A 25,048-nucleotide genomic window follows, 5' to 3' on the forward strand; every position below is an offset into this window, starting at 1 on the left:
AGCTGCCAAAAATTTGGAGGCACTTCAATGCCTCTTGCAAGAGACATAGAGGTCGGAGGGCCTCCTGAATACAATGTTCCCATTATGAGGAAGTGGGTCTCCCTTACTGTTTGCCTATGCAGTGAATGCAACGGCTGCCAAAAATTTGGAGGAACTCCAATGCCCCTTGCAAGAGACGTAGATATGGTGATAAGGTAGATATGGTGGTGATATGGAGGAGGATGTGGAGGATGAGGAGAAGGAGGAGGACAAGAGCAAATAGACAAAATGAGGAAGCATACACCCATGTCTGGTTGTGAAGACACAGGTGCATGGGAATAGAGTTAGACCTCCCCCCCAAAAAAACACTGTATTTGAGTTTATGTAATGCTGCTATCATTCGGTGGTGTTGAGAAGTCTGGCCCAATCCAGCCCTTGTTAATTTTTATAAGAATCAGCCTGCCAGCATTTTCAGTTGGCAGGCGGCACTAAAAACCCGCTCTGACAAAACGCTAGTGGCAGGGCAGGCCAGGACCTCCAAGGCGTAGAGAGCCAGTTCATGCCACGTGTCCAGCTTGGATACCCAATAATTATAAGACACAGAAGAATCACGGAGGGCGTTGGTACGGTCGGCAAGGTACTCCCTCACCATCTTCCGAAACTTTTCCCTCCTTAGGAGAGTACCCCGCGCCTCAGGGCCTGTGCGATGGGAGGGTCTGAGAAAACTGTCCCAGAACTTTGACAGTGTTCCCCTGCCTCTGCTCGATTGCATTTGTGTCTGTTTCGCCTGTACTCCTTGGTCGTCCAACGAACTGTGACCTCTGCCGCCAGCGTTTTCAGATGGGAATTTTTTTAATAATTTCGCAACAACGGCCTTCTCGTACTGCACCATTTTATTAAGCCTGTCCTGCGCGGGAATAAGAGACAGAAAGTTCTCCTTGTTGTGTGGGTCTAGAAGTGTCACCAACCAGTAATGACTGTCACCCAAAATTTGGACAACGCGAGGGTCACAGGAAAGGCAGCATAATATAAACTCAGCCATGTGTGCCAGACTGTTAACAGGCAAGACTTCTGTGTCCTCACCAAGAGGATGACTGACCATGCTCTCCTCCTCCACCCTGTCCTCAGGCCATCCACGTTGAACAGGCGGTATGACAGTTGTGCAGGTAGTACCATCTATAGCGCAGGAAACTAGCTCTTGTTCTTCCTCCTCCTCTTCCTCATTGTCACCCAATCCACATTAGGATGAGATGAGGCTGGGCTGTGTGGAATCACCCTGTATGGTTCCTTGCTCCATCTCATCGTGCTCCACCTGCAATGCATCCTCTTTAATTGTGAGCAGAGAGCATTTCAAAAGACAGAGAAGCGGGATGGTGACGCTAATTATGGCGTCATCGCCGCTCACCATCTTGGTGGAGTCCTCAAAGTTTTGGAGGATGGTACATATGTCTGACATCCATGTCCACTCCTGAGGTCTTATGTGTGGAGTCTGAACTGAATACCGAAGGCCTTGTTGATGCTGGTAGTCAACAACTGCCCTTTTCTGCTCACAAATCGTTCCCAACATCTGCAATGTAGAGTTCCAATGCGTGGGGACATCGCAGATCAGTCGGTGAGCTGGAAGCTGCAAACGCGGCTGAGGCACGAAAGGGCGGTGGAAGCTGTACCTGACTTTCTAAAATGGGCACATAGGCAGCGTACTTTGACAAGCAGATCTGACAGACCTGGGTAGGTTTTCAGAAACTGCTGAACCACGAGGTTAAGCACATGGGCCAGGCATGGTACGTGTGTGAGCTCGCCTCGCCTCAAAGCCGCCACTAGGTTCCGGCCATTATCACACACGACCATGCCTGGCTGTAGGGTCAGTGGTGTCAGCCACAGATCTGCCTGCTCTTTCAGAGCTGTCCACAACTCTTCATCGTTGTGTGGTGTGTCACCTAAGCTGTTGTCGCTTGGCCGAGGCAGTGCTGCAGTGCTTCCAGCTTGTGACTGATGTAGTCATTTCGGAGATGGAGGCTGAAGAGGAGGAGGTGCAGTAGCTGGAGAATGTGGGGGCAACCCTGATTGACCCAGGGCCTGCAATGCTCTGGGTCGGAAGGACATGTTCCGTCCCAAGGTACGACTGGGTCCCGGCTTCCACTATATTAACCCAGTGTGCCGTCAGCGAGATGTACCATCCCGGCCCACAAGCACTTGTCCACGTGTCCGTGGTTAGGTGGACTTTCCCAGTAACTGCATTGTTGAGGGCATGGCTCATGTTGTGGGACACGTGCTCGTGTAATGCGGGGACGGCACACCGGGAGAAGTAGTGGCGGTTGGGGACCGAGTACCGAGGCATGGCCGCCGCCATCAAGTTGCGGAAAGCTTCCACCTCCATGAGCCTAAAAGGCAACATTTCCAATGCAAGCATTTGCGAAATGTGTGAATTTAGTAGTGTGGCTTGTGGGGCATTGGCTGCGTATTTGCACTTGCTTTCCAAGGACTGGGGTAGGGACAACTGAACGCTGCGCTGGGACAAGGACGTGGATGTGCTTGCTGATGGTGCTACTTGAGAGTGTGCAACGACCGGTGCAGGGCGGGAGGCATCTTGGCATGCTCCATGGACAGGGGATTGGAATGCACGCACAACAGCAGAAGAAGCAGTGATGTCACCCGCAGACGCTGTTGCTGGACACTGGGGTTCGGCTCACTTAGTTGGGTGCTTTGCTGCCATGTGCCGGATCATGCTGGTGGTGGTCAGGCTGCTAGTTTTGCTACCCCTGCTGATGCTCACCTGGCAAGTGGTGCAAATGGCCTTTTTGGTGTTATGTGCCTGTCTTTAAAAAAATAACCAGACTCGGGAAGACCTAACAGTTGTACTGGCAACTTCCATCGTGTTGGCGTTACGAGGAACGCTTTCCCGCCTTGTGTCTGCGGCCACCACACTGCTTCTTCCTGCCTGTTGTGGTGCTACGCCTCGCTCCCCCTGTGTGCTGCTGTCCTCGCTCTGTATGTCCCCCTACCAGGTTTGATCAGTTACTATATCATCCACAACCATCGTCTTCCACTTCCACACCCTGGTCCTCCTCCTGACTTTCTGGCAATTGTGTCTCATCATCATCATCCACCTCTTGCGACAGTAATTGCACTTTCCCACCGTCGCCTTCATGTGACCGTGGTTGCTCCAATATTTGGGCATCGCTACACGCGTTCTCCTCTTGACTCGCTTGAAGCTGGCCGGGCGAGAGGCCCAGTTCTACAAATGGAAAAGTGAATAGCTCTTCTGCGTGTCCAAGTGTGGGATCAGTTGTCTCCCGGCACTCAGCATGGTGGGAGGAAGGAGGATCAGAGTGAGGAATATGCGGTCCAGACTCACAGCTACTGAGACTTGACCTTGTGGAAGACAGGGTGGTGGTAGCAAAGTGACTGGAAGCATTATCTGCTATCCAACCAACAATCTTTTGACACTGCTCTGGGTTCAATAGTGGTGTACTGTGGTCCCCAAGTAATCGGGACAGGATGGTCGAGGGACAAAATGTGGGTGTTTGTTGTTGCACAATTTCAGCTTGCCCACGGCCACGTCCTCGGCTTCTGCATGCACTATCACCATCACGTCAACGTCCCCGTCCCTTGCCACGCACATTGCCCATTTTAAATGGAGGACAACATTTTCCACATTCACGAGAAATGGCTGATTTTGGAACGCAGTTATATGTGATACGTCTGACAGAGAACCACGATTTTAAATAGCAGGCCTGTAATTTACTAGTACTATTCTTCACAGACATCTAGTGTCAATAGCTTGACCGACACACTGCAATAGAATGGAAAAGGAGGCAAATATTTTCCACGTTCAGTTCAAATTTGTGGACTTTTATCTCTGAGATATGGAACAGATCTGGCTGTATTCTGCAGTTCTATCAAGAAAAGTTATGGTGTACTCTGGATTGCTGTTTAAGCAAATAACCAGGATTAAGATAAAAAAAAATTGCCCTGGCCCCTGATACCTGGAGCTATGTCTACAAATATCTGTAATTATTACAGCAGCAGCAGACAGGACGTTCAATGGACCCTCTTGCGTTATATGCACTGCAGTCTGCCACATACACTGCCTGCCTGCCTAACTCATGCCTAGCACTGATTATATGCTGCTGGATTAGTCCTCAGAAGGACTGTTAGTTCAGTTGGATATATATATATATATATGTTGTGGAATACCTATATTAACTATAAACAAGCAAATCTCTCCCTGACGCAGCAGCACCTCTCCCTACTCGGCCTGATTCCGGGGTAGACTGTGACGAGCATAGCAGCGCCAGATCTTATATAGACCTGATGACGCTGTGCGGCCAGCCAATCACTGTAATGCCCACAACCAACATGGCTATGGAATTACAGTGCGTGGCAGGCAATCCCTGCATGTTCATTGGCTCTCTAAAGAGCGCCAAATATGCTGGGAGGGTCCCGATTTCCCGTCCGAGCAACCTGGAATTACTCGACGAGCGACGAGCTTGTCGAGCACAATGATGCTCGGGCGAGTACCGAGCAGTGGCGAGCACGTTCGCTCATCACTACCAATTACCCTTGGTCCCTTTTAAAAAGAGGCAGCTACATATTGATTATAAAACTATATCTTAAATATGTTTTTGTAAACTGCTAAAATACCAAAATTTGTGTCACTGTCCAAATATTTCTGGACCCAACTGTAAATCTCATCTTGTAAGCCAATGGGCATGTCCTCAAGAAGATGCCTTTAGTGAGTTGAGGATAACACCAGATTCAGGAAAACAGCAGTATTTACACCAGTTAAAATAAATGACATACTTATGGCAAGTGGCAGGTCCCCTTTAAGTGCCTCTAAAGAAGTTTAATATGAAGCACAGTACTATTTTTGTTTCAGTCTGTTGATGTTTGTTTGTGCCAGATCTAATAGTGAAAAAAATCTTGAGCCAAGTCAGATGACATGTATTGGAGATCATCTGACGCCAAGTATTTTAAAGTCATGACTGATGCCATCTATAATAGTGTTGGAGCCAAGCAAAATACTGCTGTGTCTGATCTCACATGTGCCAGTAGGTGCTGAGTATGTCTGATACAAAGCATTCTAGCTCTGGCCAAAAAGCTGGTGCCAGGTAATCGGGAAATCAAGAGATAATTTTATTTTCACAGACACTGAAGCATCTGTTGTTTACGAAAACATATGTCAAAAATTGTAAGAATTCTATGCTGGAAAAATATACAGAGGGAAACACTGGAAGACAGTAGCGCAATATAGGGTCTTATCCGGTGTCAGATGGGAGATGTGAGTGCAGGGACTTGCTCACATGGTGGGCTTGTGTTTCCACAACACAGAACAAACTCAGATACAAACGGCTGCTGCCGATCCACAGAGCGATATCGAATAAATAGAGTGGAGTGGAGATATGGATCTTAATGGTCAACGCGTTTCAAAGTTCACAGACTTCTTCATCAGGACAAACCCCATTGCCAGAAATAGGCAATTTATTTATTTTAAATAAATAATAAAATCATTTCATCTCACTCTTTCTAAATATTTTATTTCTGTATTTTTCACATCATGGAATTATACACACATCAGTGAGTTTTATTTTTATATTTTACTCTCATATTCTGTCTGCTGTTGTGGCATACCACACTCACATACCATATATGCACAAGAGTCCATTTCCTATGTAGATTTAAGTCTAACAGTTCTAGTCCACTTCTTATTCCATACACTTCTTAACTACATTTATACATATTTTTTTATTTTTGCATAATTTGTGTTAGTGAATGAAAGCATGATCTCCTTTTTAATCTCCATACATATATTGTCTGACACAATATGAGACATTTTACTTTCTTTATGAGAAGCATTATACAAACTGACATCTGTTAGGTCATCTGACACCTCATGTGTCGGGTTGTCGCCTTTATTTAAATGCTTTGTCTATTTAAGCCTGGATCTCCTATTTCTGGCAATGTGGTTTGTCCCGATGAAGAACTCGGTGTCCTTCGAAACGCGTTAACCATTAAAAATCGCAATTCAACATTTTTACCTCCTGGATACTTTTATCACACACACCGAGGAATCCATTGGTGTCTCCAATTGTACAACAATTGTACGGGGCATGTGATGAATGAAATAGACATCTCTAAAGTAGCATTAAAGAGTGTCAACCAAGGGAAAAATACAGCATCTTCCTCCCAGGGAGGAACCAGAGATCTTTTTCAATGACTAAACCAGAAGTGCATAGACATCAGCTGTTTCGTTTTGTAATTTCTATACATGACTGCTGCCGGCAGACAGGTGGCTGTAAGATCAAGCTCAATAAGACAAGCATCTACATTTACAGAAAAGCACCTTAACAAAGGATCAGTGTTTGGGTGACTATCCACCTGTTCTCCTCAGATGACATGTGATTGTGGTGGCTTTAACATGTGTTCTATAAAAAAAAACACACAGTACAAGTATAATATAAAAGAAGCAGTAAAGTAGCTTCATAAAGACGAAACAGTATAAAAAGTCATCAATGATTTTACAGAAAGAAAATTACATAATAATCAACCAAGCATGCAATATCTATTACAGCTTCTTTGTAAAATTTTATGGAAAAATTGCCTGATTATAAAAAGATGAAAATTCAGGCTGATTATCACAAAGTTCGTATGTTAAAGAGCATTAGGAATGAAGGCGCATGCATCAAAATATTAGTAAACACTAATAAGACTACTTCTAGTAATGAGAAGATCTTTTGAAATTAGAATTTGCCAGCTTCGCCGAATTATCCCCCGAAATTAGATTTTTGGGGAATAAATTTCCCTGGAATCTCAATAATGCAATTGTCTTGGATAGAAGTGTATAACTTTGTGAGGTCTCCTAATAATGTATTGAACCCCTTTTGAAGTCTTTAACCCAAGCACAAAATTATGGCTGCGAGGTATTAAAGGGAATCTGTAAGGTGATATATGCTGCCCAAACCGTGGACAGCATCTATCAGCCACTGGCTGTACGATCACAGCCATGCATGTTTGTCTTGAAAAACATACTTTAATAGCTGCTGGCATACAGTTGGGTCCCTGGTGGCTTCTCCCTGCCCGCTAACAGTGACTGACAAGTCTCTTCCTATATGCGCACATATGCAGAGGCTTGCCAGTCACTGTCAGCAGAAGAAGCCGCCGAGGATCTGCCTGTGTGACTAGTCATCCATGTAGCTCCGTCCCTGGTCGCTATTAAAAGTATGTTTTTCAATTAAACATCATAGCGTTTCAGAGACAAACATACATAGCTGTGATTGCACAGCCAGTGGCTGATCACCTGACAGACTCCCTTGTAGCTGCCCTCCTTGTTTGTTGTGCATCAAAAATATGAAAAAATTGTGTTATTAATGTGCTGTACTGCAGTGTACCACAGTTCAATCAATTCACAGTCACGCTGACTCTGCAGGTCCAGCACCTCCCTATTACTTGAATCTTTGGATTATTATTCAGAATGAGAATGCTACTCCTGTTTTCAATGTTTTTCAGCGCTTCAGGAGTACACCACAATCAAATGTAGGCCTTTACATCCCCTATCTGTAATGATGAGCTGCATGCTCTGACCTCCTGTTCCTAGGCTGCGGCTGTAAAATCCTAAACTGTCCTTTGCTTTCCCTCTCGTCATCTTTTATAGTCCCTGTGATCATTCCCCCGGATTCGCTGCAAGGCATTTTGGGGATGCCCGCACAGGTGTGCCTGAGGTCACTAGCCCACTTTCTAGCTACTGCAATTTTCAGCAGTATGTGAAATGTTTTGGAATTTTTTTCCTCACTTCTCATGAATCAAATTGCACCGAAACAAGAAAAATTCAGAAAATTTGACTCAGCAAAGTCGATTGGCAGCATCTCAATATGCTCATCTCTAAATACTTCCCTACAGTATTATTATTAAAAGGATCATTCCCATATTTTATATAAGTGGCTAGTAGGGAAACTGCCAAGATTTTCTGTGTATAGTGATAACCGTTAGCAGAGAACAGTGAATTAGGGGGTAATTATATATAATAAATAGGATGGGAGAGAGATCATAGTTTGAGTACTCTTTAGTACCCATGGTGGATGTCTGTGGAACCTTCATATATGTGCAATGTTTTAGATATGCATTTGATATTGCAGGATTTTAGTTCATAGAATTTATCAATTTTATTTATCTCTTCAGTTATTTTCAAAAGATGGACCTCAGCATAAGGAAACAACATCTGGACCAAGTCATCCTCCACCGCCACCTCCACCCCCAGGACCTCCTCCACCCCCTGGACCTCCTCCCAGTTTTGATATTTTCAATAGTAAGCCCAAAGATGATGCATCACAAGACCGATCGGCACTGTTTGCCCAGCTCAACCAAGGAGAAGAAATTACAAGAGGTTAGTCCATATAATAGAAATAGATTTATATCATTTGGAGAGAATTCAAGACCGAATTTTTTGGAAACATGCCACTACAGTTTTGATGCAGTTTATGAGCCAAAACCAAAAGTGGATTCAGCAAGAAGAAGAAGTATAATATTTTCCATTCTTTTTTGATCCAACTGTGGCTTTGGTAACAAAAGCTGCATCCATTCCAAAGGCTAAATGTATTACTACTCTGGCTAAATTTGCATAAAAACTAGCCTAAAACTAGCAAAAATTAGGTCTGTGTTTTAGACACATTTTGAAATTTTTTTTGCCAAGGAAAGGCACTGAGAAGGGAAGTCACTTGGTGGGAAAGAGCATAGCTTAAATGAGTCCATGTACATAAAAAATTCTGCCAAATTTTGGCACAAAATAAGTACAGTAAATCAATAAGTGGTGTTTAGCCTCCAGCATGATCCACTTTGATAAATTTGGCGCATTATCAGATTGTCCAGTCTAATGGCTTCCATACACATTAGACTGATGACATCCAAGTTTGCCGACATCGACAGCCAACAGTCTAATGTGTATTGGATCCTCAGACTACTGATTGTCGGCGAATGTGTCAATCGGGCATGTCCGATTTTGGACTGCCAATCACTTTAGTCTACCAGAGATGGCTCTGCCATGAAGAATAATTGGCCAAATGAGCGCTGCTATGTAAGGGAGAAAAAAAAAAAGCTGCAGCACTCCAACTTCATCCAAGGTGTTTTTTTTCACCAGACATGCAACGTTTCATCCACAACAGTCTTTGCTGCATAATATGGTTGAAGCGTTGCATGTTTGGTGAATAAAAACACCTTAGATGAAGCTAAAGTGCTGCTGGTTTATTTTTTGCATTCTAAGTGGGTTTCTGGACCAGGATAAATTTGCTGCCTGCTGCCATATTGATGATAAGTGACTGAGGAGTGTGCTGCTTCTTTTTCCTGCCTATGTATGGGAGAGCCGCCGAGATAGCTGGTAGTTGAACGATTGGCCGAACTATCGTTAAGCTGACAGCCATCTAATATGTTTGGTGGGCTTAAGTTTAGACTGTCTAAATTGCAGACATTAATGCTAAGTACTTTCAAATGCTGAGACTTCTACTTTGTGTTGCATGAAATTACATTAAATCAGGAAACTTTATATTAATTATATATTGAGTTGAGATATACAAGTAAACATAAACTAAAATTCACAAAAATTTGTATGAAAAACTACATTTTCTTCTCCATTGCACTCTATAGGGCTAAAACATGTTTCTGACGATCAGAAGACTCATAAGAACCCTCAGCTTCGTGGGCAAGGGGCACCAGTTCGTTCACCTACCAAAAGTCATGCTCCAGGTTCCTCTAGTAAATCTACTCTACAGCATACCTACTCTCCTCTTCTAGAGCTAGAAGGGAAGAAATGGAGAGTGGTAAGCTAGCGTTTATGTATAATAGTCAATAGACTGTCACTCAATCCAAAAAAAACTCCTGGTTTTGTTTAGACTGATGTTCCTCTACCTCTGGTTCTCCAGCCAGTGTAGGACCATGATTTCTCCCTGCAACAGCTAGAGTGTTGCAGGTTGGATTTTTAGACTATATTAATAAAAATGAATAAGATGATCCTTGATGGGCCCAGCATTGGATGGCTTCCACTGCTTGCCATTATACTGTCATAGCTGCTTTATACCGCTGCCATTAACAGGAGCACCAGTTGACAGTTTTTTTTTACAGCTGCCACCAGGTTTAATACTAGCGGTTGCCCCCGAACACACAGCAATAATGTTTGTTTGACAATTAGATCTTGCTGTGATCGGAGGGAAATTTTCTATCTTCGGAATTAGCTTTCTCACAAAGCTAAGATATGGCAGCTGTCTTTCTTCATGTACTAAAATGCTCAAATATGTGATGACTTAACATATACTTTACATAGATGTGGTATGCAACATCTATTTAAGCAGCTCCCGTATTACTGATGCCATTCACTACCATAGTCTATGTACTTTTGCTTCATTAAGTGGCAGTAGCACTCATGCCAAATATATATTTGTTCTCCATTCTTGAGGTACAAGAGCAATAAATAGCATGAAATCTATGCCATTTTTGGAAACACAAAACTAAAGGAATGACGTAGTGGTGAATGCCTTTTCAGCTCTGTTTTATCTGTGATATCTTTAAAATTCAGGAGTATCAGGAAGGAGTAAACAGTTTAGCGATTTCTGAAACGGAACTGAAGCAAGTGGCTTACATTTACAAGTGCAAGAAATCAACGCTGCAAATTAAAGGGAAAATAAATTCCATAATAATAGGTAATGGAGCCTGTGGTGAGCATGGCTGTAAAATGCTGACTGTATTTCATTATTTCTATGCATAAGGGTCCTTTGCACTGGCACTAAACAGTCAATCAATTGCTTGTTTGCTGATTGGTGATCGTTTTATAGCCAGTTTACACAGCCCGACCCAGCATCCCATGTACAATGATTCGTAATACATCGCTCCGTACGCGTAGGCTGCTATTGTTCTCGGCAGTATAATACCCAGGATGATGTGCTGCCGAGAATGATGTTCTTTAGAGCAGCACAAATGATCATTTCACCTGATGAACTAGGGTCATGCCCGTTCGTCAGGTGTTTGGCAACCTGTTTATAAGATTATCATGAAAAACATTTGTAGGAATGCTCGTTCATGATAATCATGTAGTGTAAATGGACCTGAATGGCAGTGAATTACATTTCGAAGAATAATTCAATCTCATTCTCTTGTGTTTCAGACAACTGCACAAAACTTGGCCTGGTGTTTGATGATGTTGTGGGTATTGTTGAAGTTATTAATTCTAAAGATGTTCAGATACAGGTAAGAATCGCCAACGCTTGGACAACTTCCCTTTTATCACTATGTAATTGCCACTAGAGGGAGCTAATATAGTGCTTTTCTATAGAAATAACATTTAGCAGAACAGAAGTGTTGGCCCAATGTGGACAGTAACATATTAAAGGTGTTGTACATTTGGGAGAGCAATAATTGGTGCCCGTCCTGAGTTTTAGTTTGTGCTCTGTGATTTCTTTTTAAACCTCTCATCAAATACCTCATTAATAAATTCTTGGACACATTTTTTGAAGCTTTTACTAAATTTAAGAATCTGAATATCTATTTCCAGAATCAATATTTCACTTTACTAAAGTAAATGTATATATTTTCTTGCTGTATACCTTCTAAGTTCTTTTTTGTATGCATCAAGTTTTGGTTCCTTAGGTGTTCAGGAAAAATAAGAATGTGTACCGAGATCCAATCTTATTTATGATACACCTAAAACTGTATGTTAGGTTACTAAGGATATATAATGAAACCTCTCCAATAAATCACATCCTTGAGAACACCACCCCACTCATCCAGATCAGATTTTTAGTTCTTCTATATAGTTTGCATTCTGGCCAGCTTCTTTGAGAAGACCGACTCTCTAGAACACCACCATATAATGCAATTTTGCGTGGTTGCCTCAAAGAACCTTTACCTTTTCAAGTAATTAAGCACACCTACTCAGTAGCATCTGTACCCCTCCCTGCTATAAGAACTGGCTCAATGTATTGTGACATTCATTCATAAAAAGCTTAATGGAACGTGACAGCTGATACATGCTACATCATACATACATGATACATCATACATACATCCACGTGCAGCATGTATTAGGCACTTGCTATATGATTTTAGACAGGTATGTTTGACACTGTAATGCTGCGGCGTTTCCAAGAAAACTCACTCACTCTCCAACCATCATCCAGGCTGTAAAAGAGGTCATTCTTGAAGAATGGAAAAAGATAAGATGTTGAAATATGTCACCAACTTGTTCATTATTTGCCTAGAAAACTTAGTGCTGTTTTTAAAAATTATGGAGGTCATGCAAAATACTAGATGTAGTAATTTTTGATGTGGGGTGTATTCATTTTTGCATCAACTAATTTGAGTAAAACTGAAAATTTTGTAATGAAAGTTACATTATTAACCTTACTTTCATGTTATGGGTTAAAAAATGTTCCATGAAACTCGGTCTCGTTAACATTTTTAAAATTGCTCATGTGTTCAGTGAGATATTGATTAAAATCAATAAGGGTGTACTCATTTATGCTGAACACTGTAAATACATAGATGTAACAGAGCGTTGTCTATGAAAGTACTGAATTAATGATGTTGGAGCAATGCACTTTGAGGGTGTGAGGAACCCAGTTGGCCAATGTTTATGACTACAGTGACTACTCAGTGTTAACACATCTTACTAACTCAGCGATCTTTTATATGGCGCCTTTCTTTTTTAAATGATCTGAAATGTGGGCTGTGATACTTTTGAACAATATTTGCTTTTAATGTGACCCCGTTCTTAAAAACTCCATATAAACTGTTCTATATTTTTTGCTACTGCACAGGTCATGGGCAAAGTGCCAACCATTTCCATTAACAAGACAGATGGCTGCCATGTTTACCTGAGTGAAAGTTCAATAGACTGTGAGATCGTGAGTGCCAAATCTTCAGAGATGAATATCCTTGTTCCGCACAATGGCGATTACGTAAGTCAAAAAGTCATTTCTCTATGAACTTTTGCATTTTGTTTTTTTTTTGTTTAATAATCTAAAGCCAATATAAAGAAAAAGAAGATAGACACCTAAATTCACTAGACTCCACTGGTGACCTATACTTTCACAGTAATTCAATTAAATTTCAACCTTTTATTTCAGACTGATGGGGCCACTGACTATAATGATGCGGACAGAGTCACATTCTGCTCTGTTCTGCATCATTTTCAGCCATATACAGTATGCCATTGGAGGCAGCAGCAAGATGTATTATAGTCAATGGCTTGGTTAGCTCATGTGCCGAATCCAAACGGAGCCACTGAACAGAGTGGCAAACGCTATCAGAACCCAGCCTTACTTTATAGAACTTTATAATAATACTTTATTATCATTTTCTTATTGATTTGGATCACTATGTATGGTAGATGTACTTTATGATATCTGGATTGATATGCTTTTTGACAGTGACTGTTTTGTTACCTTCTATGCCATTTTCATCATATTTATAGATCATGGATGATTTATGACTTGTTGGGGTATTGGCTTAGTAGTGACACTCCCTTTTGGATTTTGTCATAGAATCTGTATTCCCCCTTGTCTTGTAACTCCTCTTGATGACCTTTTTACCTATTAATTATAAGCATATTTCAATAAAATTGAATATATTTTATTATTATTTGGTGGGTGATTTTTCAGTTAATCCAACTGTTCATTTTGTGCATTTTCTATACTATAAAGGAACATTTCACTTTGTTACTTTGATGATTACTAATGGGGGAACTTTATATATGAACTAAGTTTTTAGCCTATAATATTGATATGTGTTGTGTCTATCTTTTAATTGTTAAATGCTGCAATTTTTTAATGTATCACTCTTCATACTTAAAACATTTTATTATTGTATTACTAAAACTTTAAAGAGGTTGTCCACTACTTTATCATTGATGACCTATCCTTAGGATAAGTCATCAATGTCTGATCGGTTGGGGTCCGACACCCCTGCTGATCTGCTGTCACCGGTGGTGGCGCAGCTGGCTGGAAATATTCGCTTGTGGAGCTGCTACGTCTTCTTATAGTGGCCAAGGAAGGGTATTGCACATTTGCCTATTCTTCAAATCAATAGGAGGCGGGTGTGTAGTAGCCTGCAGTGGCCACAGAAGACAGAGCAGCTCCGCAAGTGAGTACTTCCGGCCATCAGCCACCGCCGCCAACACTAATAACAGCTGATCAGCGGGGGGTGCCAGGTGTTGGACCCCAAGCGAACAGACATTGATGACCTATCCTAGGGATAGGTCATCAATGCTAAAGTAGTGGACAACCTCTTTAATACTTATTTATTACCTCTCCCGCATTCCAGAAAAAAATGAAAGCTGGGCATCTCTTAGCGTGTGCCTGTGGTGGTTGTACTATGTGTGAACCCAGTGTGATCTATAGCTGTGCCCTACAATAATAACAACCTCCTGGGAGATGTCATAGGTAAAGGTTCATAATCCCGGCTTGTAAAGACCTAGTCATTCATACAGTTTCACTCTCATTCTCCCCGTTATATCCCTGGGTTTATATAATCTCCTCTGTTGGTTTTGTCTATGCAGAAAGAATTTCCTGTTCCTGAACAGTTCAAGACTTCATGGGACGGCTCCAAGCTGGTCACTGAACCTGCAGAAATGATGGGCTAATGTAATGCTGTAATTGTGTACATGCTGCAGCCTCACCAGACGGAGAACGCTGACTGCGCCTGTGGCACGTTGCATGTACTCATGGAGTTTGCAGAGCAAAAATCACCTAATAGTATTCTAGTGGGCATTTAACATGGCAGCAAATCCTCCTAGGAACAATTTATAATAAATGGATGGAAGCAGTTTTAACAATTTTACATAACGAAAATTGGTGATTGCACATCAAATATCACATGGCTTCTAGGATCTTTTTAGGTTGGTATTACAGTGGGAATTTTTTTTAGTATGACATATCTAATATATCATAGGTTTTACCTATAGTAATCAATCAAACTATTACATTTATTTCCTCATGTTCAGTATTCATTTTTTTATTTTTTTTTAACACTGAAAACCATTTTTAGCACTATATCGCCTAGTATTATGGGTATCAATTATATTCTATATATTAGGAATTGCAGGAGTAGGACATGAACCTAAACCATTTCCACCTGAACTTTCTGAGATGTGATAATAGAGGTGGTGATCTCCCGCCTGGGCCGGCCTTAGGATTGTGCGTCCTGTGTAGTCGGACTTGTGACAATTTGTACCCGCTAAAGGGAATGTATGCAATGTCATTTTGCAATAGCAATATAATCTGGACATTGTAACACCACACCGTTATTAGATAATATACAGAGTTGTTATTTGGTCACTGTATGTTGGTATTATTTGAGCACTGTATGTTGGTATTTACTTAGGTATTCTGTGGCAATGTTGCTTATGCACTGTACAGTATGGTTATAATATGGTGAGTATTTAGCCAACATATGGCATTGTTATTTAGACACCTTACTGTGTGATGCTGTTATTCCGGCACTTTATACAATGCTTATTTGTACATTATACAACAGCACACTTTTGAAGTATGCCAGGGCACAGGGCACCATCCACAGCTAGTCTTAGCTGCCACATGTTAAATTCTGGCCACCAAACTGTTCTATTGGGTAGCTGGTTTCAGAGAACTGTGTAAAGGGATTTGCATTGGTTGAAGGGTCAAGGATGTATGGAACAAAAATTCTTTAAGTCATATGAAAAAATGGTATTAGATGCTGTTCCTTATTAATCATAATTTTAGATATCATAGTGTTAATTTTATTATTGAAGAAACTTAAATTAATTTGACATTTTGAAATGTAATAAAATATATTAAAATGAAGATTTTCCCATAGTGGAATATGCTGGCAACACTAGCATCTATTTTACTGATTTCGATAAATTAAATTTTAATTCCTTTTTTAGAGATAAGCAGTAATACATCACTAAAAAATGTCGAACTGAAGACCGCGGCTTGCATTTATGCAATATATCATTATTTTAAATGGTTTGTTAGAGGACATTACACTACAGTTACAATCCTACAAAACTAAGTCATTCTTGCACTTTTTAAGTCATTCTTGCATGTGACCGCCTGCTCTCGCCACCGACACCGGAGTATCATGACAGTGGGAGTCCTGACTGTGTGCAGTGCACACGATGCAAGTATTTAAAAGTCTGCAGTGGCATAAAGTGACTGTAGGCTTTCATCACACACCTGGACAACCCCTTTAAAGGTAACCTGTCACGTCCTAGTTGTTATGTAAACTGCCCCCATTGGCTTGTTAGTGATGCAATGTGCATCACTAACAAGCTGTTTTTATGAAAATCAGTGGTAGTATAATGATATACTTTATCTTACCTGCTTGTATTCAGCCATAGGGGAGTGATTCTCACATTCAGTCATGGGCGGTGCAGCATTCAGTTAGTGCTTGCGCCGCCCACATATTTGAATACTGCTCCTGGCAAGCGCTAGGTTTGAGGGGCGCATGCGCATTTGCACACGTCGGGCCGCTGGTCCGGCGCGTGTGCACTGAGGCTGTGTGATTACCAGCTTCAGTGCACACGCGCTGTGACGTGTGGGTCCCGACGCGTGCGCAGTCAATGTATCTTGCGGTCACTGCATGCGCAGTGACACTGCAGTGGTGACCGCAATGTACATGACTGCGCACGCGTCAGCCACAGGTCACAGCGCGTGCGCACTGAGGCTGGTAATCACACAGCCTCAGTGCGCACGCGCCGGACCAGCGGCCCGACGTGTGCAAATGCGCATGCGCCTCTCAAACATTGCGCTTGCAGGGAGCAGTATTCAAAGGTCATGGGCGGCGCCAGCACTGACTGAACGCGGCGACCGCCCATGACTGAATGTGAGAATCACTCCCCTATGACTGAATACGAGCAGGTAAGATAAAGTATATAAAACTTTATAACATCATTATACTACCACCGATTCTCATAAAAACAGCTTGTTAGTGATGCATATTGCATCACTAACAAGCCAATGGGGGCAGTTTACATAGCTACTAGGACGTGACAGGTTCCCTTTCAGCAAATCACATTTTCACAAGGTTGCTGCCATTATAAAACATGAAGAGGTAATTTATCCATAATAAAAGGTTTTTGAAAATTTTTTGGGGAGTTCAGAATTCTACAAAAGATCAGACAATCTTTTTTTTTGTTGCTGCAACAGTAAGAGTTGTTAATATAGTTCCTGAGGGATATGAGTAAATTGCAATGTGCTGTGAAGTTGTCAGTATAGATAGTAGATTGGCAGTTAGTTGTATAGTCAAGTTCTTACTATCCTCTATGTAGCTAATCACCCAAAAGTCAAATGTTCTACATTAAAAATATAAAAATACCAACTCACAATTCTATCTATCCTTTGAAAAGTGAAAATACTGTTCTGTTGATATTTACATCAACAAAGACATATTCCTCATATACAGACTTGATATTATTGTACTGTGGATGTGTTTAAAGGGGTTGTCCAGGACTATTTTGTTTTTTTCTACTAATGGTCTTAAAACTAACAGGCAGGTAGTTGCTAACAGGCAATTACCTGCCTGTTCTCCAGTTCAGAGCAGTAACCGACCATTCCTGCTGACAGTAGGGCTGCTCCATGTCATGGGCAGCTCTTCTTCTTCTGGGCTGCTCTGTCATTGGGGCGTGACTGCAGATGTCATGCTGATTGACAGCCGGCTCCCCGCAGTTAGTGGAAGAAAAGCCACTGCTCTGTCAGCGGGAGCAGCCGAATCACCGGCAGTCTGTGACCTCTCTGTGCCAGCAAAGATCAACACCAGGCACAACAGGCAGGTAGGGAACAACTACCTGCCTGTTAGTTCTTTGGCCCGTAGTAAAAAAATTAAATAGTCCTGGATAACCACTTAAATACTTACCAATTGGCTTTGTCTCCATTTCCCAGCTCCATTCCGATCCTCTTTAGAGCCACGTACCTATCCACTATTCTCAGTGTCTTCTGTGTGAACCAGTAGTGGCTTTTCCAATGTAACCCTGTGAGACTCACATCAATACTCTCATTGACTTACACTGAGGAAGTGACTTCCGGTCTACTCATAACATGCCCTGTGACCAGCTAGTCTGAATTGCGGTCACATGGTTCAGAAGCAGATTGGATTTAGGTAAGTATTTAAACACATAATATTTCACTACATACATATTGATAAGAGATTGGGCAGTAACATTTTTGCTGGGAATTCTTCTGTAATAATACAACTTAAACAATATGCTAGTCACTTAATTGGCTATTTAATCCCCTGCAGCTCCAGCGCTGCCTATTCCGTAGTTCCCGCCAGTCTGTTTACTTTCCTAACATCTATTCACATGACCACTGCAACTAATCCTAAGCGTTCTTTCCTTTATGTATACCATGAGACTAGTGACTGGCTGCAGTATAGATGTGGCTAAATGCCATGTGATCAGCTAAAGAGAGGCAAACAGAGACTAGTGATGACCGGCATTAAACAGATTAGTAAAGATTGTCTTTTATTTGAAAGTGTTCCCTCGCTTTCCAAAACAATTTTTACGTCCTGAACAATCCCTTTAATGATAGATAATCTTTAAGTGCTTGTTACTGTTTGATAGAAATCTGCTCCCTTGGTTTGAAAATTAAAGGTAGCTGAATTTACTTTGTATTTTAGGCTAAAAATGCATCGGTAACAATATGAAAGCACAATATTTCTCACAATTTTAACATTATTCAATGGGAAAAATTATTTTGAATGTTTCCTAAAAGTTACCTTTCCGAACCAGCATCCTGATTACAAACCAGTCGGACACTCTTTGTATTAGCCAGGAAAATCTTTTGATTAGTGAACAAGAACAAGCCCAATACTGTTCTTATTAACAAACTCTTATTACCCCTGCCGTGCTTTAGTAAATCAGAACAATCGCCGTGTGCTGAGGTTACAATCTAACATTTCCATATGTACATTTGTGAATGCTATGAGATTAATTTACATTGATAGCAATGCTTTAGGGAAGCCAAAACATGCAAATCTGTATGTAATGCAAAGAAGCCTAGTAGATCATTCTATCACACTGCAGGATGAGGTATTGAAACAAAGGCCATGCTTATTGTATGCCTTGCCTCGGCCTTTCTAACGTCATTACACAGTAAATAATGTACTGATATGATTGTAAATACCTGTTCATTCATTCATTTGTTATTAAAACAGTTGCTTTACAATCTGATTTGTCAGTCAAAGGTTAAATAAAAAGATGAGTTTTTATCAGTCGTGGTTCTTCATTTTGTGTTATGGCCTCTGCTGGATAATCATGATATGTCCATCCTGGTGTGGTGCTCACATTGATGGGACTGGTTCTGTTTTTACTGTATTATGATTTCTGATATATTGCTAACATTTTTCACTACACTTTACATATACTGTCGTCCATTACTGTCCCTAGAATGACTTACAATCTAGATTCCTGGTTTATTATGTCTTTGGGAGGAAATCCATTCAAACATGGGACAAACGTACAAACTACATATAAATGTTGCCCTTGGTCAGATTTGAACCCAGGATCTCATGCGTAGAGGAAGGTCAGGGGATGATTGTTATGAACGTCATAGTCTATGGGGCACCAAATTTTGCCTTCCTGCCCCTTCTCTACTCTACACTCACCTAAAAGTGCACAGTGAGTGGCCGCCTGGAGCTGCTTATGCAGAGCCTAACAGGTCAGAGTTTATCATCGGCTGCTGCACTCTGTATAGGCTGCAAATGAAATAACAAAGCTCTGTGTAATGAAGTGAGCTTTGTCATCTCAGTTCCTGGCTATGAATAGCACAGCAAACAATGAGAAATGTAACTATGCTGCTGTGCTCTGCAGAAGTAGTAACAGAAGATTAGCACGTAATGAATGAAGACATTATTGAATCAAGCACACTGCACAAGATTCAATAATGTCTTCAGTCAGTACTCAAAACTGTACAGTGGGTACGGAAAGTATTCAGACTCCTTTAAATTGTTCACTCTTTGTTTCATTGCAGCCATTTGGTAAATTCTAAAAAGTTCATTTTTTTCTCATTAATGTACACTCTGTACCCCATCTTGACTGAAAAAAAATAGAAATGTAGAAATTTTTGCAAATGTATTAAAAAAGAAAAACTGAAATATCACATGGTCATAAGTATTCAGACCCTTTGCTCAGTATTGAGTAGAAGCACCCTTTTGAGCTAGTACAGTCATGAGTCTTCTTGGGAATGATGCAACAAGCTTTTCACACCTGGATTTGGGGATCCTCTGCTATTCTTCCTTGCAGATCCTCTCCAGTTCCGTCAGGTTGGATGGTGAACGTTGGTGAACAGCCATTTTTAGGTCTGTCCAGAGATGCTCAATTGGGTTTAGGTCAGGGCTCTGGCTGGGTCAGTCAAGAATGGTCACAAAGTTGTTCTGAAGCCACTCCTTTGTTATTTTAGCTTTGTGCTTAGGGTCATTGTCTTGTTGGAAGGTGAACCTTCGGCCAAGTCTGAGGACCAGAGCACTCTGGAAGAGGTTTTCATCAGGATATCTCTGTACTTGGCCGCATTCATGTTTCCTTCAATTGCAACCATTTGTCCTGTCCCTGCAGCTGAAAAACACCTCCATAGCATGATGCTGCCACCACCATGTTTCACTGTTGGGATTGTATTGGGCAGGGGATGAGCACTGCCTAGTTTTCTGCACATATACTGCTTAGAATTATCACCACAAAGTTCTATCTTCGTCTCATCAGACCAGAGAATCTTATTTCTCACAGTCTGGGAGTCCATGTGTTTTTGAGCAAACTCTATGCGGGCTTTCATATGTCTTGCACTGAGGAGAGGCTTCCGTCGGGCCTCTCTGCCATAAAGGCCCGACTGGTGGAGGGCTACTGTGATAGTTGACTTTGTGGAACATTCTCCCATCTCCCTACTCCATCTCTGGAGCTCAGCCACAGTGATCTTGAGGTTCTTCTTTACTTCTCTCACCAAGGCTCTTCTCCCACGATTGCTCAGTTTGGCTGGATGGCCAGGTCTAGGAAGACTTCTGGTGGTCCCAAACTTCTTCCATTTAAGGATTATGGAGGCCACTGTGCTCTTAGGAACCATGAGTACTGCAGAAATTCTTTTGTAACCTTGGCCACATCTGTGCCTTGCCACAATTTTATCTCTGAGCTCCTTGGCAATTCCTTTGAGCTCATGATTCTCATTTTGTCTGACATGCACTGTGAGCTGTGAGGTCTTATATAGACAGGTGTGTGCCTTTCAAAATCAAGTCATATCAGTTTAATTAAACACATCTGGACTCCAATGAAAAAGTAGAACCATCTCAAGGAGGATCACAAGGAAATGGACAGCATGTGACCTAAATATGAGTGACTGAGCAAAGGGTCTGAATACTTATGACTATGTGATATTTCAGTTATTCTTTTTTTTTAAGTTTGCAAATATTTTTACATTTCTGTTTTTTTCTGTTAAGATGGGGTGCAGAGTGTACATTAATGAGAAAAAAAATGAACTTTTGAGAATTTGCCAAATGGCTGCGATGAAACAAAGAGTGAAAAATTTAAAGGGGTCTGAATACTTTCCGTACCCACTGTATATATTTTTACACTTTTGTTAGGGATTCGTTTAATGTTATTATATTCACACATCTGTGTGAATTTTACCATCTATGAGATCAGGGTTGGAAACCTACTATTCAATTTTTCCTGGATGACTGGACCAAAATTGACGGAGGGTCCAAATTTTTTACGTACATTTGCAATGCCCTTTAATAAAGCCACGTTCTGTGAGATGTCCTAAATAATACAGAGTAAGGCACATTTCAGACGTCCGGTATTGGAAAAACCAGTACCGGAGATAATGTGTCCGTTTGCACCTGTGTGGCATATGTGTGCCGCATCAGGATCACACATACCGACGCCTGGGAACCAGGGGTACAGTTAGCGCTGTTCCCAAGCGCCGGGTGCTGAACGCTTATCCCCTGCTTGTGCTGCAATCAGCGCTAGCAAGGGACAATGAAGAGAGTAGTATTCTGCTCCGCTTGTGTCCTAGTGTCTCACTCACTCTCCCCAACTCCTCGGCGTGAGCGGTCAGGTGGATTACAGTGGGGGACATCCTCGGAGTATAAGGATTTTTTTATTTTATTCTTATTTTTACACAAGGACACAGCAGGAGCAGAATACTACTCTCATTATTGTCCCTTGCTAGCGCTGATCACAGCGCAAGCATTGGACAATTTTGAAGGCAGCATTCAACACCTGGCGCTTGGGAACAGCGCTAACTGTACCACTGATTCCCACGCGCTGGTACATGTCACACTGATGACACAAGGATGTCACCCGTGTGCCATCACTGTGCATGTGTGCGGAATGTTTTGCAGCCCGTGCTGCGAGAAAAAAATGGACATGTCAGCGTGTTTTGCCCACGGACACACTGTCCATGGAAACACACTGACGTGTGCACAGAAATGAATGGGTCTACGTGTGTCAGTGTCTCCACTGTGGAAACGGACACACGTACTGAAAACACTGACGTATGAAAAGTGCCTAAGAGCACATGCTGGAAATTACACCCAGCATAACGGACAGGAGAAGTGGTACTGTGCAGTGTATGTATACAGAATAATACAGATACTGAGAATTACACCCAGTATACAGGACAGGAGAAGTGGTACTGTGCAGTGTATGTATACAGAATAATACAGATACTGAGAATTACACCCAGTATACAGGACAGAAGAAGTGGTACTGTGCAGTGTATGTATACAGAATAATACAGATACTGAGAATTACACCCAGTATACAGGACAGGAGAAGTGGTACTGTGCAGTGTATGTATACATAATAACGGCTTACCTGCAAGAAAAACGGACAAGTGCAATCCGATAAAAAATCGGATTGCACTCTAACTAATGTTATTCTATGATTGCCTGCTTATCTGTGACTTTTTTTCTCCACTTGGATCGGACTGAGAAAAAATTTGCACCATGCTGCTTTTTGCCGCGTATATTGGAATAGACTCGCCAATGCAAGTCAATAGGTGAGAGAAAAAAATTCCACACACTCGGACCTTGCAAGTGCCGTCAGAATTTTACGCATCCATCTCATAGAAAATCCGACATTTCATCAGCTGTGTACAGTAAATTCACAGCGTGTAGCAGCAGAATAGAATAGATAAATAGGTAGAAGAAAAAAATGGCGTGGGGTCTCCCGAATTTTTATTAACCAGCTGAGGGAAAGCGGTAGCTGTCGAGTGATGTTTATAGCCTGGGAAGGGGGTAATACCCATGGAGCTATTAATATCAGCTCACAGTTGTATACTTAGCCTTTACTGGTTATTAAAAAGGGGGAGGACCCTCTAAAAAAATTACGTGGGATCCACCTATACTTAATAACAAGCAAAGGCTAGGCTGACAGCTGTGGGCTGATATTAATAGGCTAGAAAGGGGCAATGGATATTGGCCCCATCCCAGACAAAAAAAAATCAGCTCTCAGTAGCCTCACAAATGGCGCATCCATAAGATGCACCAATTCTGGTGGTTAGCCTCCGCTCTTCCAACTTGCTCTGGTGCGTTGGCAAGTGGGGTAATAGGGTTAGGGTCGATGTCAGCTTTGTATTGGCAGATGATATCAAGCCCAGGGGTTAGTAATGGAGAGGCATCTATAAGACTACCATGCTCTGTGGATTAGTATTCCGTGTTTTGTCCTTGTGACATGGCTGCTTTTATACGTTTCCAACAAAAGCTATATTTTAATGCAGATCCGCTGGATATCTGGTGCTCTCTTTTTCCTTGCATCTATAAGACGCCCCCATTACTGACCCCATAGTCATATTGCAAATAAAAAATACCCAGAATAAAGTTCTTTTTTTGAAATAATGACACAGACTCCTTTATTGAAATAAACACTCCCCATCCCTCTTTTACCCATTTAATCAGAAAAATTAAAAATAAAAAAGCAAACTTATACTCACCTGTCCAACGAGAAGATATTCCACTGAAGTCCATGTCCCCTGTAAAAGACCAAAAATAATATACCACCATATTCCTCACCTGTCCGACTAGAAGATAATCCTTGTGTCCTATGATGGTCTAGCTCTGCTACATCTAGATGTCTTGCTGAACGGTGGCATGATACAACCGTTCAGCCTGACATCCAGCAGAGACACTGAGCTGCGCATGCTCTCAAAATAAAAGGATTAAAAAATAATTATTTTTTCTATAAAAAAGATTTTATTGTATAAAAGCGCCAAAACCTAAAAAACTATATAAATAGGGTATCGCTGTAATCGTACTGACACGAAGAATAAAGCTGCCTTATCAATTTTACCATATGCGGAATGGCATAAAAAAAAACAATTCCTGAATTGTTGCTTTTTATTTATTCTGCCTCTCAAAAATCAGAATAGAAAGCGATCAAAAAATTTAATGGTGCCAATTAAAATGTCAACTCGTCCCGCAAAAAACAAGCCCTCACATGACTCTGTTAGCAGAAATCTGGAAAAATTATAGCTCTTAAAATATGGTGATGCAAAGACTAGTTTTTGGGAAAAAGAAAGCGTCTTTTAGTGCGTGACAGCTGCCAAACAAAAAACCCTGATATAAATCTGGTATCACTGTAATCGCACCGACCCAAAGAATAAAGTCATCTAATCACTTATAACGCACAAGGAACGGCATAAAAAATAAATAAAACCAATTCTTCATCTGCTATTGATTTGTTCATTCCGCCTCCCAAAGATTGCAGTAAGGCTCAGCTCACATTTATCCTGTGCGTTTACACTGGGATTTTCGTGTAACTCTCTGAAATATGTGATTCAGAAGGAACCCCTGGTTTAATATTACCTGTAATGAGGCAGAAGGAGGTACCGTGGACCAGGGGCGGACACAGACTGTAGTGGGCCCCTGTGCAAGAAATTTTTGGGGGCCCCCCCCTGCGCTTCATAAGGCAACAAAGTTATGTAAACATAACCCCCCCCATGTGCAGCTCTCATCCCCCCCATGTGCAACTCTCATCCCCCCCATGTGCAGCTCTCATCCCCCCATGTGCAGCTCACCCTCCCATGTGCATCTCTCATCCCCCCCATGTGCATCTCTCATCCCCCCCATGTGC

At 41.7% G+C, this 25,048-nt stretch overlaps 1 protein-coding gene across 4 annotated transcripts in view; it reads left to right on the plus strand.

The window, feature by feature from the left end:
* Positions 1 to 16,240, plus strand: part of CAP2 (cyclase associated actin cytoskeleton regulatory protein 2) — a 143,421-nt gene extending 127,181 nt beyond the window's left edge. For all 4 annotated transcript variants that reach the window (XM_073678810.1, XM_073678811.1, XM_073678812.1 and 1 more), the window contains 6 exons: positions 8,155 to 8,359; positions 9,613 to 9,785; positions 10,538 to 10,661; positions 11,123 to 11,205; positions 12,774 to 12,914; positions 14,513 to 16,240. In XM_073678810.1, coding sequence (XP_073534911.1) covers positions 8,155 to 8,359; positions 9,613 to 9,785; positions 10,538 to 10,661; positions 11,123 to 11,205; positions 12,774 to 12,914; positions 14,513 to 14,596 — 810 coding nt within the window. In that variant the 3' untranslated portion in view covers positions 14,597 to 16,240. The remainder of the gene's footprint in view (positions 1 to 8,154; positions 8,360 to 9,612; positions 9,786 to 10,537; positions 10,662 to 11,122; positions 11,206 to 12,773; positions 12,915 to 14,512) is intronic.
* The last annotated feature ends 8,808 nt before the right edge of the window (positions 16,241 to 25,048 follow it).

The sequence above is a fragment of the Phyllobates terribilis genome, unplaced genomic scaffold (genome assembly GCF_046119375.1).
Source record: "Phyllobates terribilis strain yellow unplaced genomic scaffold, ASM4611937v1 Scaffold_4__5_contigs__length_816908805, whole genome shotgun sequence".
Taxonomy (NCBI): domain Eukaryota; kingdom Metazoa; phylum Chordata; class Amphibia; order Anura; family Dendrobatidae; genus Phyllobates; species Phyllobates terribilis.